At 45.7% G+C, this 23,835-nt stretch overlaps 1 protein-coding gene across 1 annotated transcript in view; it reads right to left on the bottom strand.

Annotated features, from left to right (window-relative positions):
* Positions 1-7,130: 7,130 nt before the first annotated feature.
* Positions 7,131-23,835, bottom strand: part of LOC149441080 (uncharacterized) — a 30,391-nt gene continuing 13,686 nt past the window's right edge. Inside the window, 11 exon segments of the mRNA XM_089657722.1 lie at positions 7,131-7,432; positions 7,435-8,670; positions 13,265-13,406; positions 13,526-13,732; positions 13,818-14,024; positions 14,107-14,325; positions 14,414-14,511; positions 14,628-14,751; positions 14,838-14,897; positions 15,343-15,455; positions 19,140-19,338. Coding sequence (XP_089513848.1) covers positions 7,281-7,432; positions 7,435-8,670; positions 13,265-13,406; positions 13,526-13,732; positions 13,818-14,024; positions 14,107-14,325; positions 14,414-14,511; positions 14,628-14,751; positions 14,838-14,897; positions 15,343-15,455; positions 19,140-19,338 — 2,757 coding nt within the window. The 3' untranslated portion in view covers positions 7,131-7,280.

The following is a 23,835-nucleotide window of genomic DNA, read 5'->3' on the forward strand; positions in this document are numbered from 1 at the left end:
AGAATGCTTTTCTTTAATTTAACTATGGCGCTTTAAGCCCCTCCCACTGTTTCTGCCATTTGACCAATCCCAAAAGTTTGCTGTGGCACAGTGCATTACTACTACTACTCCTCTCATTGGGGCACCCAAAAGACGTCCCAGGTCTTTTACTATCCCGTAGTGTAGACTACAAAAAAATGGTGTAATGGTGGAAGGGGGGGGGGGGGGATGGGCAGCCTGGGGCCCCTGACAAATGTCAGGAAGGTGATAATGGAAGTCCCCTCTGTCATATCAAATGTTTCTGGATTGTTGTGTCTTCAGCATTCACCATCCGGATCAGAATCAGTACCCTACACCGTGGATCAGAATCATCAAATTAAATGAATGCCCGCCCCTAATTAACGTACATGCTCCGCCAACAATGGCTTTCTGGACACAGAAAAAAAGTTGTGTCTAGAAACTTTTTTTGAAACATCAGCAAGTATACTCTTCATTCTCTTCTATTTCTGCATCCTCTAGGGCCGGCCTATTGGGGTCTCACTCCGGAGTGGCTGCTCTGTGCTGCATCACATATCTGATATGTCATCCGGCTCTTCTAGGTAGAGGGTATGCGCATGCGCCTGCAGCCCCAGCTGTGCTGTCATTCGTTACACCACAAGCCAATCAGCGGGGTCCCGTCCAATGATTTAGGGCCAGGACTCACCAATTGGCAGAGCGAATCACAGGAAAGAGCTCTTTGATTGTAAACAACACAGAGTTCTGTCCTGACAGTACATCCCTTAAGTAAAATCAGCACACAGTAAACACTTCACACTTGTTAGGCACACAGTTAACCCTTTGATTGCCCCTCGATGGTAACCCCTTCCCAGCCAGTGTCATCCCAGCAGGGTCAGTGTATATTATTATCACTGATCACTGTATTAGTGTCACTGGAGATATCAGTGTCATTTAGTCAGTTCCCACAGTGTCAGTTAGTGCCATGTTGCCCGCCGTACTATCGCAGTCCCATTATAAGTCCCTGATCAACACCATTACTAGTATAAATAAAAATTCCAGTACACTATATTGCCAAAAGTATTGCCCTCGCCCTCCAAATCATGTGATTCAGGTGTTCCAATCCCCTCCATGGCCACAGGTGTATACAATCATCCCCTAGGCATGCAGACTGCTTCTACAAACATTTGTGAAAGAATGGGTCGCTCTCAGGAGCTCAGTGACTCCAAGCGTGGTCCCGTGATAGGTTGCCACCTGTGCAAAAAGTCCATCCGTGACATTTCCTGGCTACTAAATATTCCACGCTCAACTGTTAGTGGGATTATAACAAAGTGGAAGCAACTGGGAACAACAGCAACTCAGCCACCAAGTGGTAGGCCGCGTCACATGACAGAGCGGGGCACAGTGCGCAGAAGTCACCAACTGTCTGCAGAGTCAATAGCTAAAGACCTCCAAACTTGGTGTGGCCTTCAGATTAGCACAACAACAGTGCATAGAGAGCTTCATGGAATGGGTTTCCATGGCCGAGCAGCTGCCTCCAAGCCTTACATCACCAAGGGCAATGAAAAGCAGCGGATGCCATGGTGTAAAGCAAGCTGCCACTGGACTCTAGAGTAGTGGAGACATGTTCTCTGGAGTGACCAATCACGCTTCTCTGTCTGGCAATCTGATGGACGTGTCTGGGTTTGGTAGTTGCCAGGAGAACAGTACTTGCCTGACTGCATTGTGCCAAGTGTAAAGTTTGGTGGAGGAGGGGGGATTATGGTGTGGGGTTGATTTTCAGGGGTTGGATTTGGCCCCCTAGTTCCAGTGAAGGGAACTTTTAAGGCGTCAGCATACCAGGACATTTCAGACAATTTCATGGTCCCAACTTTGTGGGAAGAGTTTGGGGATGGCCCCTTCCTGTTCCAACATGGCTGCACACCAATGCACAAAGCAAGGTTCATAAAGACATGGAGGAGCCAGTTTGTGGTGGAGGAACTTGACTGGCCTGCACAGAGTCCTGACCTCAACCCCATAGAACACCTTTGGGATGAATCAGAGCGCAGACTGCGAGCCAGGCCTCCTCCCCCGACATCAGTGCCTGACCTGACAAATGTGCTTCTGGAAGAATGGTCCAACCTTCCCATAGACACCCTCCTAAACCTTGTGGACGGCCTTCCCAGAAGAGTTGAAGCTGTTATAGCTGCAAAGGGCGGGGCCAACTCAATATTGAACCCTACGGACTAAGACTGGGGGGCCATTAAAGGTCATGTGTGTGGAAAGGCAGGAGACCAATACTTTTGGTAATAGTGTATCTATACCGTAGTTTGTAAACACCATACCTTTCACACAAACCAATCAATACACACTTATTGGGATTTGTTTTCTATTTCACCAAAGACATGTACAGAATTCATTTTGGACTACATTTATGAAGGAATTAGATTTTTTAAAAATGTTTTTATTGAATATGTTATATTACAGAAAGTTATTTTTTTTCAAATTTTTTGGTACTTTTCAATTTGTATAACAAAATAAAAAAACACCCAGTAGTGACCAAGTACCACCAAAAGAAAGCTCTCTTTTTGTGAAAACAATTATATAAATTTAATTTGGGTACATGACCGCGCTTTTGTCAGTTAAAGAAGCGCAGTGCCAAATAGCAAAAAAAAAAAAAAAGTTGGCCTGGACAGGAAGCGGGGTAAAACCTTCTGGAGGACAAGTGGGTCATTAACACAGTGATTTCTTATGATGGTCAGCTCTATCCAATGGTAATAATGCAGTATTAAATATTGCGATACTGTCCCTGGATGAAAAACGCGGTACGTACCCCGGCTTGTATCCTGACTCTGCCTGATGCTCCTGTACCTTGCTGCTTGGCTGTTGGTGACCTTTGGCTTGTGTCCTGGCTTTGCTTCTGTCTGGTGGGTCTCTGGCCCGTCTGGGGGTCCACAGTCATCTGTATCCTGCAACCAATGGCTGCCACTGCCTACTACATCCGCACTTGTGCCTCTCTTACCACTACCAGGGGCATTGGTCAAGAAGTACAAGGGGAGCCCATTCTCCATCTCCACCATGTGACAGCCAATAGATGACATTGGCAATCATAGGAAATCACTGTGTGAAATGAAATACAAACAATATTTCTGATGGCTGATAAATGCTCCAAACATTCTTTACCTGCTTCCCGACCGCCCTATAGCAGATATACTGCTACAGCGCGGCACGACTGCGCAAGATCACATAGATCTCTCTCTCTATATATATATCTATATATATACTGTATATCTAATATATATATATATAATATATATCTAATATATATATATCTAATATATATATAATATATATCTAATATATATATATATATATATATATATATATATATATATCTAATATATATATATCTAATATATATATATATATATCTAATATATATATCTAATATATATATCTAATATATATATATATATATATATATATATATATATATAGATATATATAGATATATATAGATATATATAGATATATATAGATAGAGATAGATCTCTCTCTCTATAGAGAGAGAGAGATCTCATATACAGTATCTTTGTGTCTCTCTCTCATATATATATATATATATATATATATATATATATATATATATATATATATATATATATATATATATATCTCTCTCTATATATAGATATATATATAGATAGATAGAGACAAAGATACTGTATATGATCTCTCTCTCTCTATATATATATATATCTCATATATAGATATGTATATCTATCGCTCTCTCTCTCTCTCTCGAGACAGACAGACATACACAAAGATACTGTATAGGAGATCTCTCTCGAGATCATATACAGTATCTTTGTCTCTCTCTCTATATATATATATATATATATATATATCTCATATATAGATATGTGTATCTATCTCTCTATATATAGATCTCGAGAGAGAGAGAGATAAACAAAGATACTGTATATGAGATCTCTCTCTCTCTCTCTCTCTATATATATATATATATATATATATATATATATATATATATATATATATATATAAATATATATAAAGAGAGAGAGAGAGAGAGAGAGAGATCATATACAGTATCTTTGTCTCTCTCTCTCTCTCTATATATATCTCATATATAGGTATGTATATCTATCTCTCTATATATAGATCTCTCTCTCTCTATATATATATATACACACACACACACAGTTGTGTTGAAAATGATAGCAGTCAGACATCACTAACCGGATCAATCACTGTTTTTGGTAGAAATGATATTTCTACATGGCAAATAATTTCCTATCAGGTGTAGTAGAGTAATAGAAATCCAACAGACCCAACAGTCGTGACATGCATGCTGCTGATTCTGTGTCATTGAATCACTCATTGAAAGGGGCGTGTTCAAAATAATAGCAGTGTGGAGTTCTATTAGTGAGGTCATTCATTCTTTGAAAAACAGGTGGCAATTATTGCCCTTATTTAAGGAAGGAAGGCCGCAAATGTTGCTGGTTACAGTGCATTTCTCTCTGAAATGCTGAGGAAAATGGGTCGTTCCAGACATTGTTCAGAAGAACAGCGTACCTTGATTAAAAAGTTGATTGGAGAGGGGAAAACATAAAGAAGTGCAGAAAATGATAGGCTGCTCAGCTAAAATGATGGCAAATGCTTTAAAATGGCAACCAAAACCTGAAAGACGTGGAAGAAAGCAAAAAACTACCATTGGAATGGATAGAAGAATAGCCAAAATGGGGCGGACTCAGCCAACAATCAGCTCCAGGAAGATGAAAGAAGGTGTGACGTTCCCTGTGAGGACTGTTACAATTAGAAGACGCCTATGTGAAGCCAAGCTATCTGCAAGAAGCCCCCGCAAAGTCCCACTGTTGGAAAAAAGACATGTGCTGAAGAGGTTACAATCTGCCAAAGAGCACATTGACTGGCCTAAAGAGAAATGGCGCAACATTTTGTGGACTGATGAAAGGAAGATTGTTCTTTTTGGGTCTAGTGGGCGGAGACAGTTTGTCAGACGACCCCCAAACACTGAATTCAAGCCACAGTACACTGTGAAGACCGTGAAGCATGGTGGTGCAAGCATCATGATATGGGGGTGTTTCTCATACTACGGTGTTGGGCCTATTTATCTCATACCAGGGATCATGGATCAGTTTGAATACATCAGAATACTTGAAGAGGTCATGCTGCCTTATGCTGAAGAGGAAATGCCCTTGAAATGGGTGTTCCAATAAGACAACGACCCCAAAAACACCAGTAAACGTGCAACATCTTGGTTCCAGACCAACAAGATGGACGTTATGGAGTGGCCAGCCCAATCCCCGGATCTTCATCCAATAGAAAACTTGTGGGGTGACATCAAAAATGCAGTTTCTGAGGCAAAACCAAGAAATAGAGAAGAACTGTGGAATGTGGTCCAATCATCCTGGGCTGGAATACCTGATCACAGGGGCCAGAAGTTGGGTGACTCCATACAACACAGATGTACAGCAGTTCTCAGAAACAGTGCGACTACAACCAAATATTCATGAAGTCATTCAAAGGAAAGCAAAATCTTCAAACATTTCTCAGTTTATATAGTGAATGTTTGAGTTTGTAAAGAAGAATACAAACACTGCGATTTTTTTGAACCGTCTAATATTCACTTTTCTTCAATTTTTTTAGAGGAACAACACAAATTTGATGTATTTTTCTTCATGTTTTGATTTGGAATAGAATGTGTCGTGTTCCCAATGCATTTGTGTGGATGGAAATAAAAGCTATTAGAAGGATTTTCAGCTTTATTCACTTTTTTCAACACACTGCTATTATTTTGAACACAACTGTATATATATATAGATCTCTCTCAGTATCTCTCTCTCTCTCTATATATATATATAATCTCTCTCTCTCTCTATATATATAGATCTCTTTCTCTCTCTCTCTATATATACATATGTAGATCTCTCTCCCTCTCTCATATATCTAGCTATCTCTCACTCTCATATATATATATATATATATATATATTCTCTCTCTCTATAAATATAGATCTCTCTCTCTCTCTCTCTCTCTCTCTCTAGATATCGCTCTCTATGTAAGTATAGATCTCTCTCTATAAAAATATAGATCTCTCTCTCTCTATTTATATATCTATCTATCTATATCTATCTATATATCTATATCTATCTATATCTATCTATGTGATTTTGCACTTCCAGCCACGACTGAAAAATGGGGGTGCCGGTAGGGTGTGCGTGCACCCTGCCTGCACCCCCATTTGCAGCCGTCAATCACCGGGTCCCGGCCAGTGATTGCTCACCGGCACCTGATGATTGCCGAGCATCTCCAAAGGGTAGATCTGTTTGTAAACAAAACAGTACTCCTCCCTATCAGCTCCTGCACAGCACAGCCATCCAAAGCAGTGTGATTACAGTGAAGCACACAGACACCGCCCCCTAGTAAAACACTCCCAGCACACAGTTAACCTTTTGATCGCCCCTCATGTTAACCCCTTCCTGCCCAGTGTCAGTGGTTTTTATTAGCACTGATCACTGTATTGGTGTCACTGGGGATGTTAGCAACACCAAGTCAATTCCCCCCCCCCCCCCCCAAGTGTCAGAATGCCCGCCGCAGTCCTGCTATAAGTCGCTGATCGCCGCCATTACTAGTAAAAAAAAAAAAAAAATCCCAGTATCTATACCGCCATTTGTAAATGCTATAACTTTCACGTAAACCAATTAATTTACGTGTATTGGGATTTTTTTTTTTACCAAAGAAATGGAGCAGAATACATTTTGGCCGAAATTTATGACGAAATTTGATTTTTAGAAAAAAATTGTTACTGGACGTTCAATAGCAAAAAGTCAAAAATATAGATTTTTCTCGAAATTGTCGGTCTTTTTTGTAGCGCAAAAAATAAACGCACAGGCGATCAATTACCACCTTAAGAAAGCTCAGTTCGTGCGAAAAAAAAGGACATAAATTTCATTTGGGTGCAACGTTGCATGACCGCGCAATTGTCAGATAAAGTAACAGAACGTCGAGAACGCAAAAAATGGCCTGGTCAGGAAGGGGGGGGAAACTCCTCTGGAGGGAAAAGGGCTAAGCAACTATAAAAAAAAAGTACACCTCTAAGTGTGAAATCTCCCACCACAAAATGTACTCAGCCAATAAAAAGGTAATGACTCCATTTTTATTTTTCTCCTGCTATCAATGGCCAACCCGGTCCCACACTTCATCCACGTCTTTGGTGACCTCTGATCTCCTTATGAACTGTTTCTTCCATGATGAAGATCAGCCATGCAGTATATCTGAGGTGTATATCAGGGTGTGCTTCTTCCCCACGAGAGCTGGGATGTCCAGCAACATTCATCTAGGAGACATTTCCCGCACTCAAGGCACTAATACACCTTCAGGGTTGTGTGGGACCCCTGATGTACAGGAAGACAGGACTTCATTGAGGAACATTTCCCTCACAGGAAAGGGACTTCTCCCCCGTGTGAGATCGCTGATGTCTGTAAAGATTGGACTTCCGTGAAAAACATTTCCCGCACTCAGGACAGGAATATGGCTTTTCCCCCGTGTGAGACCTTTGATGTATGACAAGCTCTGATTTTTGTACAAAACATTTCCCGCACTCAAAACAGGAATCCACCTTCTCGCCTGTGTGCAATCTCTGATGTTTGTTTAGAGAGGATTTACGTGAAAAACATTTCCCGCACTCAGGACAGAAATGCAATTTTTTCCCCACATGAGACCTCCGATGTGTGATGAGTTTTGATATCTGTACAAAACGTTTTCCACATTCAGGACAGGAATACGGCTTCTCACCCGTGTGCAATCTCTGATGCCTGTAAAGATTGCTCTTTCGTGAAAAACATTTCCCGCACTCAAGACAGGAATAAGGCTTCTCATCTGTGTGCAATTTCTGATGTGTGTAAAGATGGGGCTTCTGTGAAAAACATTTCCCGCACTCAGGGCAAGAAAACGGCTTCTCCCCAGTGTGAGACCTCTGATGTCTGACAAGTTCTGATTTTTGTACAAAACATTTCCCGCAATGAGAACAGGAATATGGCTTTACACCTGTGTGCAATCTCCGATGTCCATAAAGACTGAACTTGCTTGAAAAACATTTCCCGCACTCAGAACAGAAATATGGCATTTCCCCAGTGTGGGATCTCTGATGTATGACAAGTTCTGTTTTTCTTATAAAACATTTTCCACACTCAGGACAGGAATACGGCTTCTCCCCCGTGTGCAATCTCTGATGATCATAAAGACGTGACTTAACTGAAAAACATTTCCCGCACTCAGGACAGGAAAATGGTTTCTCCCCTGTGTGAGATCTCTGATGTCGGTAAAGTAGGGACTTTTTTAAAAAACATTTCCCGCACTCAGAGCAGGAATGTGGTTTCTCACCTCTGTGAGATCTTTTATGGACATTAAGACTGGATTTATAACAGAAACCTTTCCCGCACTCAGTACAGGAGAATCTCTTCTTTGTTGGAAGGCCGGCCCGGTCCCGCACAGTCTGAGGTTCCTCAGGATACGAGGAATCCGATGGTCCATCTACACTGGGTGGTGCCGGATGGACATTGGAGGGAGCCGGGTTTTCTCCTGGACTATACTGTGTGATGTCCTCCTCTTCTACTTTCCAGTCTGGAGACAAAGTGAGACAATCCTCGGAGGTTTTCCTCATCTCCCGGCCATGGACTAAAATACAAAGACAAAGAGGATTACTAGACAGGAGCTGATTGGTTCTCCCAAACCAGGACTCCGCCCACATCAGGCAGCTTGGTCTCTGAGGAGCTTACAATTCCACCCTCAAGGGAACTAGGAAATGGCTCCTCTGATCTCCTGCCAGGTCATTTCTTTATTCATGGACCTTAGTCAGAGAGTGAGGAAACAACCAGAACTGTCTTTTATAGGAGGGACAGTGATGAGGGGATTATAGGACGAGGGTCCCCACCGCCTCTATCACTCATCGCCATCTTCCCAACACAAGAAGTACTGCACTTCCTTATTTAGTCCATGATTTAGTCATGAAGAACAGCGGGGCTGAGCCCCACCAGAGGTCAGAGAGTGAGGATGGGGGGAGAACAACCAAGATGAAGACTGGACTGATCCTGAAGACCACCATCATTGGGGTATTGACTCCTCCCTCATTATCACTTTCTGTTTAAGGGTCCAAAGTTGGAGGATGTTATCACATTATTATCACCATGTAAAAGTCTGTGCTCCAATCACATCATCCGATATAAATGTCCAGCTGGTAGGAAATGGGTGTAACAAAAGAGAATCCATATTATGTGTATATATAGCAGTGGTGGAGGGGGGAGAGCAGAATTCAGGACTATGGAACATAGAACAGTTAGGACGGGACAGTATCAGGACTATGTAATGCACCACATGGGGTATATAGTGCAGGGGTCAGGACTATATAGTATACAACACACGATGCAGGGGTCAGGACTATATAGTATACAACACACGATGCAGGGGTCAGGACTATATAGTATACAACACACGATGCAGGGGTCAGGACTATATAGTATACAACACACGATGCAGGGGTCAGGACTATATAGTATACAACACACGATGCAGGGGTCAGGACTATATAGTATACAACACACGATGCAGGGGTCAGGACTATATAGTATACAACACACGATGCAGGGGTCAGGACTATATAGTATACAACACACGATGCAGGGGTCAGGACTATATAGTATACAACACACAATGCAGGAGTCAGGACAACATAATGCTAACATGGTATATGCAGTATAGTGCAGGGGTCATGAGTATACAATGTAAAACATAGAGTTAATAGTGCAGGGGTCAGGACTACATTTTACGCAATATGATATATATATAGTGCAATAGTCAGGACTCACATTATTGGTATTAAATAAATTATGGAAGCTTAAATGTCTACTTAAATGAATCAAGAAGTCCCACACCGCTGCCTCCCATCTCCTGAGACTGCACTCAGTGACTTGGGTCTGAGACTATACAGACATATCTCTCCACCCGGCACAGCCAGCAGACAACAGAACAAGCAACCTTGGGAGAGTTGCTCTCTAAAAGATCTTTGCAGACTCCGGCATGGGGCATGGGGCAGAACACTTCCAAAATAAGATCAACGCAATCTGTAAGGACATCGCCAATACTCAATCTACCTCCCTACCTAGCCTCCCTCCCACTATAACCCCATCAACTCTCCCCTCCTCTGACCTCGCAACCGCCCTGCCCCCCACCACACCTAACACCCCGCACACCTTTTCCTCCCCAACACTCCGCTCCTTCAGCACCGCTACCACTGAGGAGGTCACTAAGGTCTTCTCAGAAGCCCGCCTCACCACTTGGCCCCTTGACCCTGTCCCCACACAACTCCTGTGGTCACCCTCCTCCTCCATCCTACGCTCCCTTACCCACATCTTCAATCTCTCCCTCTCTACTGGCGCATTTCCCTACCCCCTAAAGCACGTGCACATCACCCCCATACTCAAAAAACCCTCCCTGGACCCCACCAACCTGAACAACCTTAGACCCATCTCCCTGCTGCCATTTACTTCCAAACTCCTTGAGCGCTTATTCTACAATCGCCTAAGTTCCCACCTCACCAACAACAACCTCCTCGATCCACTACAGTCCGGCTTCCGTCCCCTACACTCCACCGAAACCGCCCTACTCAAAATCACTAATGACCTGCTAACTGCCAAAGCTAATGGCCACTATTCAGTCCTCCTACTCCTCGACCTCTCCGCGGCCTTCGACAGTTGACCACCCCCTCCTCCTTAATAAACTACACTCCCTTGGCCTCAGAGACTCCACTCTCTCCTGGCTCTCCTCTTATCTATCCCAACGTTCCTTCAGCGTTACCTATAACGCCGCCACCTCCCCCTCTCTCTCCCTCTCTGTTGGGGTCCCCCAAGGCTCTGTCCTTGGACCCCTCCTCTTCTCCATCTACACCTCCTCCCTTGGCCAACTGATACACTCCCACGGCTTCAACTATCACCTCTATGCCGATAACACGCAAATTTACATCTCCACCCCTTCAGTCTCCGCCCGTATCACCCACCTACTGAACGACATAGACTGGATGTTGCTCCATTTCGTCAAATTGAACCTTTTCAAAACCGAGCTCCTGATTTCCCCCCAGCCCGTGCCCCCCCCCCTCTCCATCTCGACCAACAACGCCACCATCAGTCCCACCCCACAAGCCAAAGTCCTAGGTGTCACTTTAGACTCAAATCTGTCCTTCCAACCTCATGTCCAATCGTTGGCAAACTCATGCAGGCTCCACCTCCACAACATCTCCAAAATACGTTCGTTCCTAACCACAGACAGTACTAAATACTCATTCACTCCCTTATTATCTCACGTCTGGACTACTGCAACTCCCTTCTCACCGGCCTACCTCATCACAGACTATCCCCGCTTCAGTCTATCCTGAACTCTGGCAAGGCTCATCCACCTTACCAACCGCTCCGTATCCTCCACCCCCCTCTGTCATTCCCTCCACTGGCTCCATCCCCCTCTGTCATTCCCTCCACTGGCTTCCGATTGCCCAACGCATAAAATTCAAACTACTAACGCTGACATACAAAGCCATTCACAATGCTGCCCCGAACTACCTCACCGACCTGATACCCAAATACAACCCAACCCGTAATCTTCACTCCTCACAAGACTTTCTAGCTCCCTGGTCTCCACCTCCCATGCCTGACTGCAGGACTTCTCCAGGACTTCCCCCATCCTCTGGAACTCACTACCCCAATCCATCAGACTGTCACCTACCCTCCTCATCTTTAGGCACATCCTGAAAACCCATCTCTTCAGGGAAGCCTACCCAGCCCTCACCTAACTGCCGATCTCCTCCACTCCTCCCACCACTCCATCCCCCACAGCCACTTCCTCCTGTACCACTATCCCCTCCCTCCTAGATTGTAAGCTCCAAGGAGCAGGGCCCTCGAACCCCTCGTGTATTGTATTGTTACTGTATTGTCTCATGTTCTGTCCCCCTTGCTATTGTACAGCGCTGAGCAAACCTTTTAGCACTATATAAATACTGTATAATAATTATTGAGAAATACTGTGTGAGCTGTGATTGGTTACAGTTTGTCACATGGTACAAGGCTGTTGTGAATGGCCCATCTGTACCATGTGACCTCTGTGATCATTCACAGAATTCACAAAGAGTAAGCAATGATGTTAGGAAGTGACATCTTGTTTACTACTGTTCACGTGATCACTGATTGGCCAATCAGTGATCACGTGAATCGGGACCTCACACAGAGGTCCTGTACAGCGATCTGTGCTCCGCTGTGTCAGGCTTGTGGTGTGGTGCTTCCAGGGAAGTGACAGAAAGTGACATTTTGTTTACTACTTTTCATGTGATCGATTGATTGATCATTGACTGGCTAATCAGTGATCACATGAATCAGGACTTCACACAGAGGTCCCGTACAGCGATCTGTATTCCGCTGTGTCCAGTGGACACAGATCGTGGCATTGCGCTCCCAGGGAAATGACAAGAAGTGACATCTTGTTTACTACTGTTCATATGATCATTGATTGATTATTGATTGGCCAATCAGTGGCCACATGAATCGGGACCTCACACAGAGGTCCCGTACAGCGATCTGTGTTCCGCTGTGTCCAGCGGACACAGATCGTGGCGTTGCCCTCCCACGGAGCGCGCACAGGCAATGGATGCGGGGGGACGTTTAGTAACATGCGCCGGATGGGAAGAGGTTAAGGCACTGGCTCCCAGACTTAGTGAGCATTTCACATGTGGTAGTGTAGGAACAGGACCCCCCCATCTGGCAGGGACAGTGATTAGCAGCAGGGAGAGGTTCCAGATGAGTGGGAAAAGGATAGGGACACATCTTACTTTCTGGAGACCTCCCCATTTAAGTACAGACCAGCCAGGCTGCATTCCACCCCTTAAGACAGACACTGTCGGCACACCCGAGACCTGCTCTGCTACTATGGGTGTTCCTTTGTTTGAGTGTTCCCATTCGGCTTGTTGTGTATTATAGAACTCTACCATTAATACAACTTCTGTTCTCTGCAACTGGTGTTTACAGCTGCTGTGCCTCCCTACAAGCCAAACCCCAGAATCTATATAGATCCAGTCTAGATACATAAATTGTGTCTGCAGCACAGAGAAGAAAGATTATCCGAGAGAAATCCAGGAATACAGGACGGGGAACACAGCTCAGGAAAGTGACCAGGGGATTACAGGCTGATATCACCCAGTATGGGTGGAGGAATGGATTTAGTGTTCATGACCCACCTGTGCTGATCTCTGTAGGAGTGTCCTCCTCTATAAATGTCCCCGTTATTTCATCCTCCTCCATAGACTGCTGATCATCCCTCACATACGCCTCTTCTTCTTCTGCTTTAACCTCAACTTTTATATCTATCAGATCTTCATCCTAAATCAAGAGAAGGATCAACAATAACATCTGTAAACCAAAAGCATTATACTGTGACATCACATACAAAAAATACACAGATCCACTAGTCCATGTTCTAGATGCTCTGTCCCACCAACCTTGTAATGGTGAAGGACGGTGTGATCTTCCTGTGTGGAATCCCGGGAATACAGAGGATGGGGACATCTCTCTGGTGGGTTCCTGGTATTAGGTGGCTCCATCATATGCTTGTGTCCTTCTGAAAACTCCTCCATCACTCCATACTCCTCATCCTCCTCTTTATACTCTTCTTTGACAACAATATTATAATCCTTCAGGTTTCCTCTCTGAATATTTAACAAAACATTTTTTGTTTCAAACACACTCGTGTATAAATCACAATTACCAATGATTGTTATGTATCTACTGTACCTGATGATGGCGAGGGAAGGTGCAGCTTTCCTGTGTGGAATCCCAGGAATACAGAGGACGGGGACATCTCTCTGGTGGGTTCCTGGTATTAGGTGGCTCCATCATATCCTTGTGTCCTTCTGAAAACTCCTTTATCACTCCATACTCCCCATCCTCTTCTTTGCACTCTTCTTTAACAACAATATTATCATTTCCAAGGGTTCCACTCTGAAAGATATAAAAAAAAACAATTATTGTAACAAAAATACTGTGTATACATCACAACTACTAATATCTGTCAGTCACCTACCTGATGATGGTGAGGGATGGTGTGATCTTCTTGTGTGGAATACAGAGGACGGGGACATCTCACTGGTGGGCTTCTGTAGCTGGATGACTCCACCATGGTGTCCTGGTACAGATCTTTGTGTCCTTTTAGAAACTCTGACTCCTCTATCACCCCATCCTCATCCTCCTCCTCTTTTATCTCTACTTTAATATCAACTTTAGGATCTCTCAGGTTTCCACTCTGAATATAAAATAAAATGCTATTAATGGTAACAATGCAGATAATGTACAGATCCTAATGATACCATCAGTGATTGTTCCTCATCTACCTGATGATGGTGAGGGATGGTGTGATCTTCCTGTGTGGAATCCTGGGAATACAGAGGACGGGGACATCTCTCTGGTGGGTTCCCATGACTGGATCCATCTGTAGGAAACACACACACTGACTGAATCCATTGTTTCTATGTGTTTATCAGATGATGGGGGATCTAGGTGGATCCTCTGTACTGCTCTCTCCTTTACAATAAAGTCTCCTCTTACCCGGTGATGTGAGGGGCGGCTGATTGTCCATCATGACGTCCTTGTAGAGATCCTTGTGTCCTTCTAAATACTCCCACTCCTCCATGGAGAAATAGACAGTGACACCCTGACACCTTATAGGAACCTGACACACACAATGATACAGTCACCATCCAGACACATCCCTTGTCTGTTACTGGAGAATGTCCCAGAATTCCCGGCACCGCTCACCTCTCCTGTCAGCAGCTCAGTGATCTCTCTGGTATCTTCTGGAATCTTCTATTTATTTCTCTATTCTATATCAGGGAAGGAGAAGGAAGCAATGTGAAGGTCATATGATCACCAGACTTCACAATAATAGAATAGTAAAATCAAATGATATTCCCAGAATCCTCCTCAACTCACCATGCAGGTCTCCATTTTATTAAAGCCCCACTGGAGGACTGAAGCGGACCCCTACCGTTGGTCAAACCCCCCTAATGCAACACAGTCCTTAATTAGTAGCCAGCAGTAATAGGATCAGTCGGACCAAGAGAGCTAAAAAAGGAAGAAGGTGAGTGCTGTGTCCTTTATTTAACTCAGAAAAAAGGATTTTACGAAGAGTTCATTGAAGGACACAACCAGATCTTCACAACAGATGGAACATCCCAAAGCAGTTCTAGAAAGAAGCAAGTATGTGATCACAATCATAAAGAACAACAAGGAACCTCTCCCCAGCAGAACTCAGAACTGTCACCTGTAAAACTTTCCGACCATAACTGGTATCTACAAAGGCATCCACGTCAACCTTGTAGAACTTGATATAGTTGTGAACAGATGACCAAGAAGCCACCTTGCAACCCTGAGCAACTGAAACAAAATGATGAAACACTTGGGACGCTCAGTGCCTTGGTATAGTGTGCAGTAACAGGAAACAAAGGCTCATGGCCCAAGAGAGCATATTCTTGAACCACCATCTGGCCAATCCACCAAGAAAAAGTGGAAGATATCACAGTTTGCCCTTAAAGGTAAGGTAAACTCGAATACTCCTAGCTAAATTCGATAGCGAAGAGACACTGTCTTAGGATGAGGACACAGAGAGGGCAAAACTATGTCCTCATTAAGCTGGAAGGCCAATACCACCTTTGGTAGGAAGAACATCCAATGTTAAAGTACCACTTTCCTAAATGGTTGCTGACAAGAAAGAGCCGCAAGCTAACTCTACGTGCAGAAGTGATCGCTACCAGCAAGGCTACCTTCTGAGAGAAGGTTAACCACTTGCCCTCCAGAGGATTTACCCCCCTTAATGACCACGCCTCTTTTTGCTACTCGGCGCTGCACTAATTCAACTGATAATTGCGCGGTCATGCAATGCTGCACCCAAACGAAATTTACGTCCTTTTTATTTCACACAAATAGAGCTTTCTTTCGGTGGTATTTGATCATCTGTGCACTTTTTATTTTTCACGCTATAAACAAAAAAAGGACAAACATTTTGAAGAAAAACAATATTTTTTACTTTCAGCTATAAAAAATATATAGTAAACTCAAAGTTGGTTATAAATTTAGGCCAAAATGTATTCTGCTCCATGTTTTTGGTAAAAAAAATTCCCAATAAGTGTCTATTGATTGCTTTGTGTGGAAGTTATAGCGTCTACAAACTATGGTATAGATACTGCAATTTACGCCATTTGTTTGCTATACAGCGCTGCACTAGTTTAAAGGACAATTGCGCGGTCATGCAATATGGTACATAAATGAAATTTACATCCTTTTTTTCCCCACAAATTGAGCTTTCTTTCGGTGGTATTTGATTGCCTGTGCGGTTTTTATTTTTTGCGCTATAAAAAAAAAGGCTGACAATTTTGAGGAAAATAATAACAATATTTTGGACTTTTTGCTATAAAACATGTCCAGTAAAAAAAAATGTAAAAATCAAATTTAGTCATAAATTTCTGCCAAAATGCATTCTGCGACATGTCTTTGCTAAAAAAAAACCCAATACGTGTAAATTAATTGGTTTACGTGAAAGTTATAGCGTTTACAAATGGCAGGAAAGATACTGGGATTTTTATTTTTTTTTTATACTAATAATGGCAGCGATCGGCGACTTATGGCGGCGATAAGTGACTTATGGCGTTGATCAGCGACTTATGACGGGACTGCGGCGGACATTCTGACATTGGGGGGTACTGACTTGGGGTCACTGACATCCCCAGTGACACCAATACAGTGATCAGTGCAAAAAAAAAAAAAACACTGACACTGTACTAATGGCACTGGGGAGGAAGGGGTTAAGTTTATTTTTCAGGGAAGGGTTAACTGTGTGAGGGGAGTGTTTTACTAGGGGGCGGGGGGGGGGGGGTGTACTGCAGGGAACACTGCTCATCGGGAGAGAGAAACTCTTCTGTCCCGATCAGCGTGTCCTGGAGCTGTCAGGGAACTGACAGAAAGCACAGCTACTGCAGCTGTGCTCTCTGTCAGCGATTGCCGCCGATCGCCGGGACATAGCCGGTAACGACCGGCTGTGACCCGGCGGCTGACATCCGCGGCTGTGATCGGCGAGACAGGTAGGGCAGTGGCACGCCTCGTGCGCTCCCCCTGTTTACAAAACGCACGTTTTAAAACATGCTTTTGCCCAGCCGTGCCGCCCTGCCGCCGCATTTATACAGTGGATGGGCGGCATGTGGTTAAGAGAAAAATCTCAAATATTCTCAAAGGCAGGCTTCTGTAAGGCTGCTAACTCAAGATTCAAGTCCCATGGAGCTGGGAGGTCTGGAAGGAGGTACCACATGAGAGACCTCCTAGATAAGAGTATAGACTAAAAAAAAAAAAGAGATGCCCAGAGATGTTGGAAAAGAACAGACATGGCAGAAACCGGGCCCCTGGTGGTATTTTGGGCCATACAGCAGTCCACTCTAATTTGAAGGGAAGCCAGAATGCTAGCCACCAAGAACTGCTGAGTTGAAGCTTGCACAACCCGAAATGAGCATTTTAGGACTTACAGGTGCGATAATAAATAAAGTGAGAGGTGGACTTATGAGCATGGGATATAGTGGAGCTAACAGCAACTCTAAAGCAGGTTGGAAGATTGGACCTTGAGAAAGAAGGTCTTGACAGAGCAGGAGTCACCAAGGTATGTCAGAAACTAAGCAGCTGAGATCTGCAAACCAGACACAGTGGGGCCAATCTGGGGCAATCAAGACTACTGGAATGCCTTCCTGCTCTACTTTCTGTAGTAGTTTCAGAGGGAAAGCATCAAATCAAGCATTATCTGTCCCACAGAGCCACCATTGCGAACCATGCATCAGCCCAGGGATCACTTATGCTAGCCACAAACCTGTAAATCTTCCATTTGTGTCTGGATGCAAAAAGATATCTAGCATACCCCAGGAAAAAACAAATTTTGTAAAATATTTCCTGGTGCAGAGATTATTACCTCTGATCAAGACTCATAACAGCTGAGATAATCCTTTTGCCAATTGTCCACCCCTGGAATGTAAACTGCCAACAGGGCTGGGACCAGGGGCGGACTGACAACTCATGGGGCCCCCGGGCAATAGGGGATCATGGGGCCCCTGTGTCCTTGCCCAAACTAAAAAAAGCTTATGAAAAAGGTACCAGGGACATCTCATGGGGCCCCCTACTGACCCCGGGCCCTCGGGCAGTGCCCAAGTTTCCAAATGGTCAGTCCGCCCCTGGCTGGGACATGAAGTTCTGTCAAACTGAGAAGCTGAGATGCCTCCTGATTCGCAGCTGAGCCTTTGGTGCTGCCATGGTGATTGATGTAAGACACGGCTGTGACATTGTCTGACTGGACCCTGATCAGGCAACCCCTCAGAAGCTCCATCCAATAGGAGAGGGATTGATCGCCTGGAGTTCCAGGATGTTGATGGGGAGACTGGTTTCCCCGAGACCATTGATTTGAACTGACTATTGATTCAGTACCTCTCTAGCTGAAGAGGCTGACTTTTGTTTTGATGATCCACCAAGCCTGAGAGAGAAAATACCTGCTGGGCAGTAGGAGGAAAGAACAAAGCCACCCGGACATCAATGCCTTTCTTGAGCGAGATAGGTGGCTGTGTTGGTCCAAAGATCGAAGGACTCTGTTCCACTTCACCAGGACCTCCCACTGCAGAGACCTGGAGTGATGCTGAGCTTAAGCAACCACTTCAAATGAAGCAACCATGAGGCCCAGAACCTTCATGTGAAAGTGGATGGAGACCATTATACAATGGACAAAAAACAGTGTCTGGAGTTCTTCCTGTAATACAAACCTTGCGTTCCAAGTCTGGTGCATACTCTGCTCACAGAAGCAGGTCATCTAGATAGCCCACAATAGAGACCTTGCAACTGCAGGAGGGATAGTCCTAAAGCTAATGCTTTGGCGAAGACTTGTGGTGCTGATACCATATCAAAGGGGAGGGCTACAATTTGCTAATGCACAAACTAGAGGAACTGTTGATGATCCTGACAAATGGGAACTTGGAGATAAACATTTTTGATGTCAATGGAGGCCAAAAGATTTCCTGGTATAGGGACGCTACCACTAACAGCGACCAATGCCATCTGAAACTTCCATATTTTTAGAGGCTAACAAGGCCTTTAGGTTTAGAATTGGGCACACCCCATCCTTTTTAGGGACTGTGGACAAATTGGAATAGAAGCTCCTGAACTTTTTGAAGGATGGAAGTGGTGCAATCACTCCCTGATCAAAAAGCCCTTCAGCCTCTGAATGAAGGTCAACTAGATGCTGTGGGAAAATATGCAAGTTGGATAAAAACAAACGGACTGGAGGGAAGGACTGAAACTCTATTTTATAACCGGATGAGACCACCTCTGGAACCCATTTGTCTGAGATGAGAGAGAGAGTGTTCTGCAAAAAAACAGAAGGCATCTCTACATTGGAATGGTGAGGTGGGGGGCATAACTTCATGCGGAAGTGGGCTTCTCCACGAGCTTGGAAACTTTGGGATGCCAGATGAGGCAAGAAGAGATGGTGGACCTCGAGGACTTGTCCTTTGAAAAGGAGCCTTGGGCATGAAAAATGTATTGTTAGCAGAGAAAGAAAGGACAGACCTATGCCATGTGTCCTTACACTTCTGTCCCTGATGTAGAAAGGTATTCTTGCCATCTGTGATGTTCTTAAGTAGGGATGTACCAAAAAGACGACTGCCCGCATAGGACATCTCAGTCAGAACAATTTCGGACATCTAATTTACAGACCAGCACTTGAGCCAAAGCAGACACCACAAAACAACAGAAACTGTCAGATGGAAGACCCGATGGATGGAATCCAAGTTTTCATTACACAAGTATTGCAGACCTTGAACCAATCGGCCATTCGTATGTTCAGTGAACACATGGACAGTAAGGGCATTCGGTGGGCTATTCACCTGCCGTACCCCACAATGCACTGTGCTCTGTCCAACTAAGTCATTCACCTTGCCTAAAACTTTCTCTGTGCGCTATCCTTTCAAGGAGGCATTTGTCAAAATGCCAATAGTAGACCGTCCTCTTTCAAGACGTTTTAAAGCCACCATCATTCCATCTGAGGAATCCCCTTCTTTCAGTGCCTCCAGTAGCTCCTCTTCACTTTTTGAAGTAGGAGGCGAGGCATCCACTTCAGAGGTCTCTGGATCTATCAGAGAGGACTTCTTGCCGTCCTACTCATTGGAAACAGCCTTTGGTGTAAGAGGGAGTGTCAGGAATGGACTCGCCAAGGGTGGTGGGACTCACCTGCCTTGTGGGCTGCAGTACCAAGGCTGGCCAGCGGGTGCTCTCAGCAACCAGAGGCTCACTCCTGCAGTCAGCCAAACACCTGAAGCTGATTGCAGGAGGTGTATTTAAGGGATGGCTAGACCTGCAGTCAGGGCCTTGGTGTATGTTTCCCATGAGCCCCTGTATCTTGTATCCTGTGTTCCTGTCTGATTTGTTGCCGACCCTGCCTGATTATGACTTCTGCTGACCATCTCCTGTTTAACCCCTGGCTTGCCTGATCCTTTGTACTGTGCTGCCCGTGAGTTACTGAACCCGGCTTGTGACCCTGACCATTCTCTGCCTGATCCTCTGTACCGCGCTGCCCGTGAGTTACTGAACCCGGCTTGTGACCCTGACCATTCTCTGCCTGCTCCTCCGGTACCTCACTGCCCATGAGTTACTGAACCCGGCTTGTGACCCTGACCGTTCTCTGCCTGCTTCTCCGGTACCTCACTGCCCGTGAGTTACTGAACCTGGATTGTGACCCTGACCATTCTCTGCCTGATCCTCTGTACCGCGCTGCCCGTGAGTTACTGAACCCAGCTTGTGACCCTGACTATTCTCTGCCTGCTCCTCCAGTACCTCACTGCCCGTGAGTTACTGAACCCAGCTTGTGACCCTGACCGTTCTCTGCCTGCTCCTCCAGTACCTCACTGCCCGTGAGTTACTGAACCTGGATTGTGACCCTGACCATTCTCTGCCCGATCCTCTGTACCGCGCTGCCCGTGAGTTACTGAACCCAGCTTGTGACCCTGACCATTCTCTGCCTGCTCCTTCGGTACCTCGCTGCCCGCACGTTGCTTACCTGGCCCGTCTGACCACGCTAATTACTCTGCCATCCATCCATCCTGCACGGATTCCAGCCGTCCCTGCTCAAACCTTCTGCCTCTTCACATCAGGCTTCCTACCTACACTCACCTCTGGCGGATCCCTCTACCATGAGCAGGTGTACTCCGGGGCCGCGACCTGGTTCCTGTCTGCTCCAAGTCCATCCCCACCATCAGGGGCCCTGGTGAATAAGCAGACTGGGACTTAGACTCCGCGCCCTGGGGAATCTTGTCCTGAGGACCGCTAGAGGTACCACCAGGCAGTCGTTACAGAACCCTACGGCCGGCCTGACCATTCCACCTCTCCAGCCCTGACTGCACTGGCACCTATTAGTTTAAGGTTTGTTGCAGCTGGTTGTACATATCTATGTTAGTTTTGGGTTTGGTTTGTTTGCACTGCGTTTGTTTGTGTTGCTTTTAATAAATTGGATTGTTTTACAGGCTATACCTGAAGTCTGTGTTTCCCTGTGTCAGTCCACACATTTCTGGTCATTCCTAGAATCCTGACCGGGAGATTGGTTGCGGGTGTGAGCCCTTAATGCAAGAAACAAACAGTTCCATCACAGAGGAAAAAGTGTCAAAAAGGTAAAGAGGGCCAAGGGGACCCTGATGCTGCATGGCTTGCATTTGAGGAGAGGGCAGAAGCCTCCATGAGTGGATGAGTTTTGCAGGCTGAGTTCCACCAGTGAAAAGGTTCCACCACAGAAAGCACAAACCATTTTAGCATGCCCAGTACTAGGGAGCTGTCGCCTTCGAACCCAGCTTATCCCACCCAAATCTATATGTATCTGACCTGCCACCCAACACCGCAGTTGACTGAAGATCATGGGCAGACTGACCATTTGGAAACTCAGGCACTGCCCGAGGGCCCCTGGGTCAGTAGGGGGCCCCATGAGATGCCCCTGGTACCTTTTTCATAGGCTTTTTTGAGTTTGGGCAAGGACACAGGGGCCCTATGATCCCCTATTGCCCGGGGGCCCCATGAGTTGTCAGTCCGCCCCTGCTGAAGATAGAGAAATTCATCAACCGAAGAAAAAAGCCATCAACCAGAGAAAAAAAAAAAAATAGAGCAGAAAAAAGTCCTAAGTCCTCACCCCTGAGCCCTAGGAGAAAAACTAAGACTTGCGTTGAAGATGAGGGGTTGGCCACCAGCAGGGTGTCACCTCTGGGGTGTGTTTTAAGTTTTGGCACCTAGACTTCTGCTCCTGCCGGTGGCGACATCAAACCCATTCGCCATGAAAATCTGGCTGTGTCCTTCAATGAACAGAAGAGAAATCATATCGTATTACCTCCTTCCAGGTCCAGAAATGTCTTCTCTTTTCTTGGTATCGCATGGAATTTCCTGCCTGTACTGACCACACTTCCCATCTGTACTGACATCACTTCCTGTCTGTACCTGACACCACTTCCTGTTTTCCATAGAGACTTCCTGCTTGGGTACATGTGAGATCACCATCTTGTGGAGCTTAGTGGAACTGCAGCCCTGAGAAATCCTCTCTTTGTGTGAACCCGGCCTTGTGCTGTGTGTGTATGGACCAGGGGTGGACTGACCATACGGGTACTCAGGCACTGCCCGAGGGCCCAGGGTCAGTAGGGGGCCCCATGAGATGCCCCTAGTACGTTTAATAGGCTTTTTTGGGTGTGGTTTGAGTGTGGGTGAGGAAAAAGGGGCCCCATGATCCCCTGTTGCCCTGGGGCCCAATAAGTTATAAGTCCGCCCCTGGTATGGACTGTATATCTTTATTAGTGATGGGCCGAACGCCTCCCTGTTCTGTTAGTGGTCGAACATTCAAACCTACAGAATGTTCGACCGTGAACTTCGAACAATATACTGAGCGGTATATTCCTGCATCTGAGTACGTGGTAAGATTTGTACTGAGGGGGCGCTGTGAGCACTGAGTGGGCACTGTTTGTACTGAGGGGGCGCTGTGAGCACTGAACGGGCACTGTTTGTACTGATGAGGCACTGTGAGCACTGAACGGGCACTGTTTGTACTGAGGGGGCTCTGTGAGCACTGAACGGGTACTGTTTGTACTGAGGGGGCGCTGTGAGCACTGAATGGGCACTGTTTGTACTGAGGGGGCGCTGTGAGCACTGAACGGGCACTGTTTGTACTGAGGGGGCGCTGTGAGCACTGAATGGGTACTGTTTGTACTGATGAGGCACTGTGAGCACTGAACGGGCACTGTTTGTACTGAGGAGGTGCTGTGAGCACTGAACGGGCACTGTTTGTACTGAGGGGGCTCTGTGAGCACTGAACGGGCACTGTTTGTACTGAGGGGGCGCTGTGAGCAGTGAACGGGCACTGTTTGTACTGAGGGGGCGCTGTGAGCACTGAACGGGCACTGTTTGTACTGAGGGGGCTCTGTGAGCACTGAACGGGCACTGTTTGTACTGAGGGGGCGCTGTGAGCACTGAGGAGGCTTTGTTTGTACTGAGGGGTGCTGTGAGCACTGAACGGTCACTGTTTTTACTGAGGGGGCACTGTGAGCACTGAACGGGCACTGTTTGTACTGAGGGGGCTCTGTGAGCACTGAACGGGCACTGTTTGTACTGAGGGGGCTCTGTGAGCACTGAACGGGCACTGTTTGTACTGAGGGGGCTCTGTGAGCACTGAACGGGCACTGTTTGTACTGAGGGGGCGCTGTGAGCAGTGAACGGG

Source organism: Staurois parvus, unplaced genomic scaffold (assembly GCF_062004578.1).
Source record: "Staurois parvus isolate SC_StPar_1 unplaced genomic scaffold, SC_StPar_1.0 ptg001026l, whole genome shotgun sequence".
Taxonomy (NCBI): domain Eukaryota; kingdom Metazoa; phylum Chordata; class Amphibia; order Anura; family Ranidae; genus Staurois; species Staurois parvus.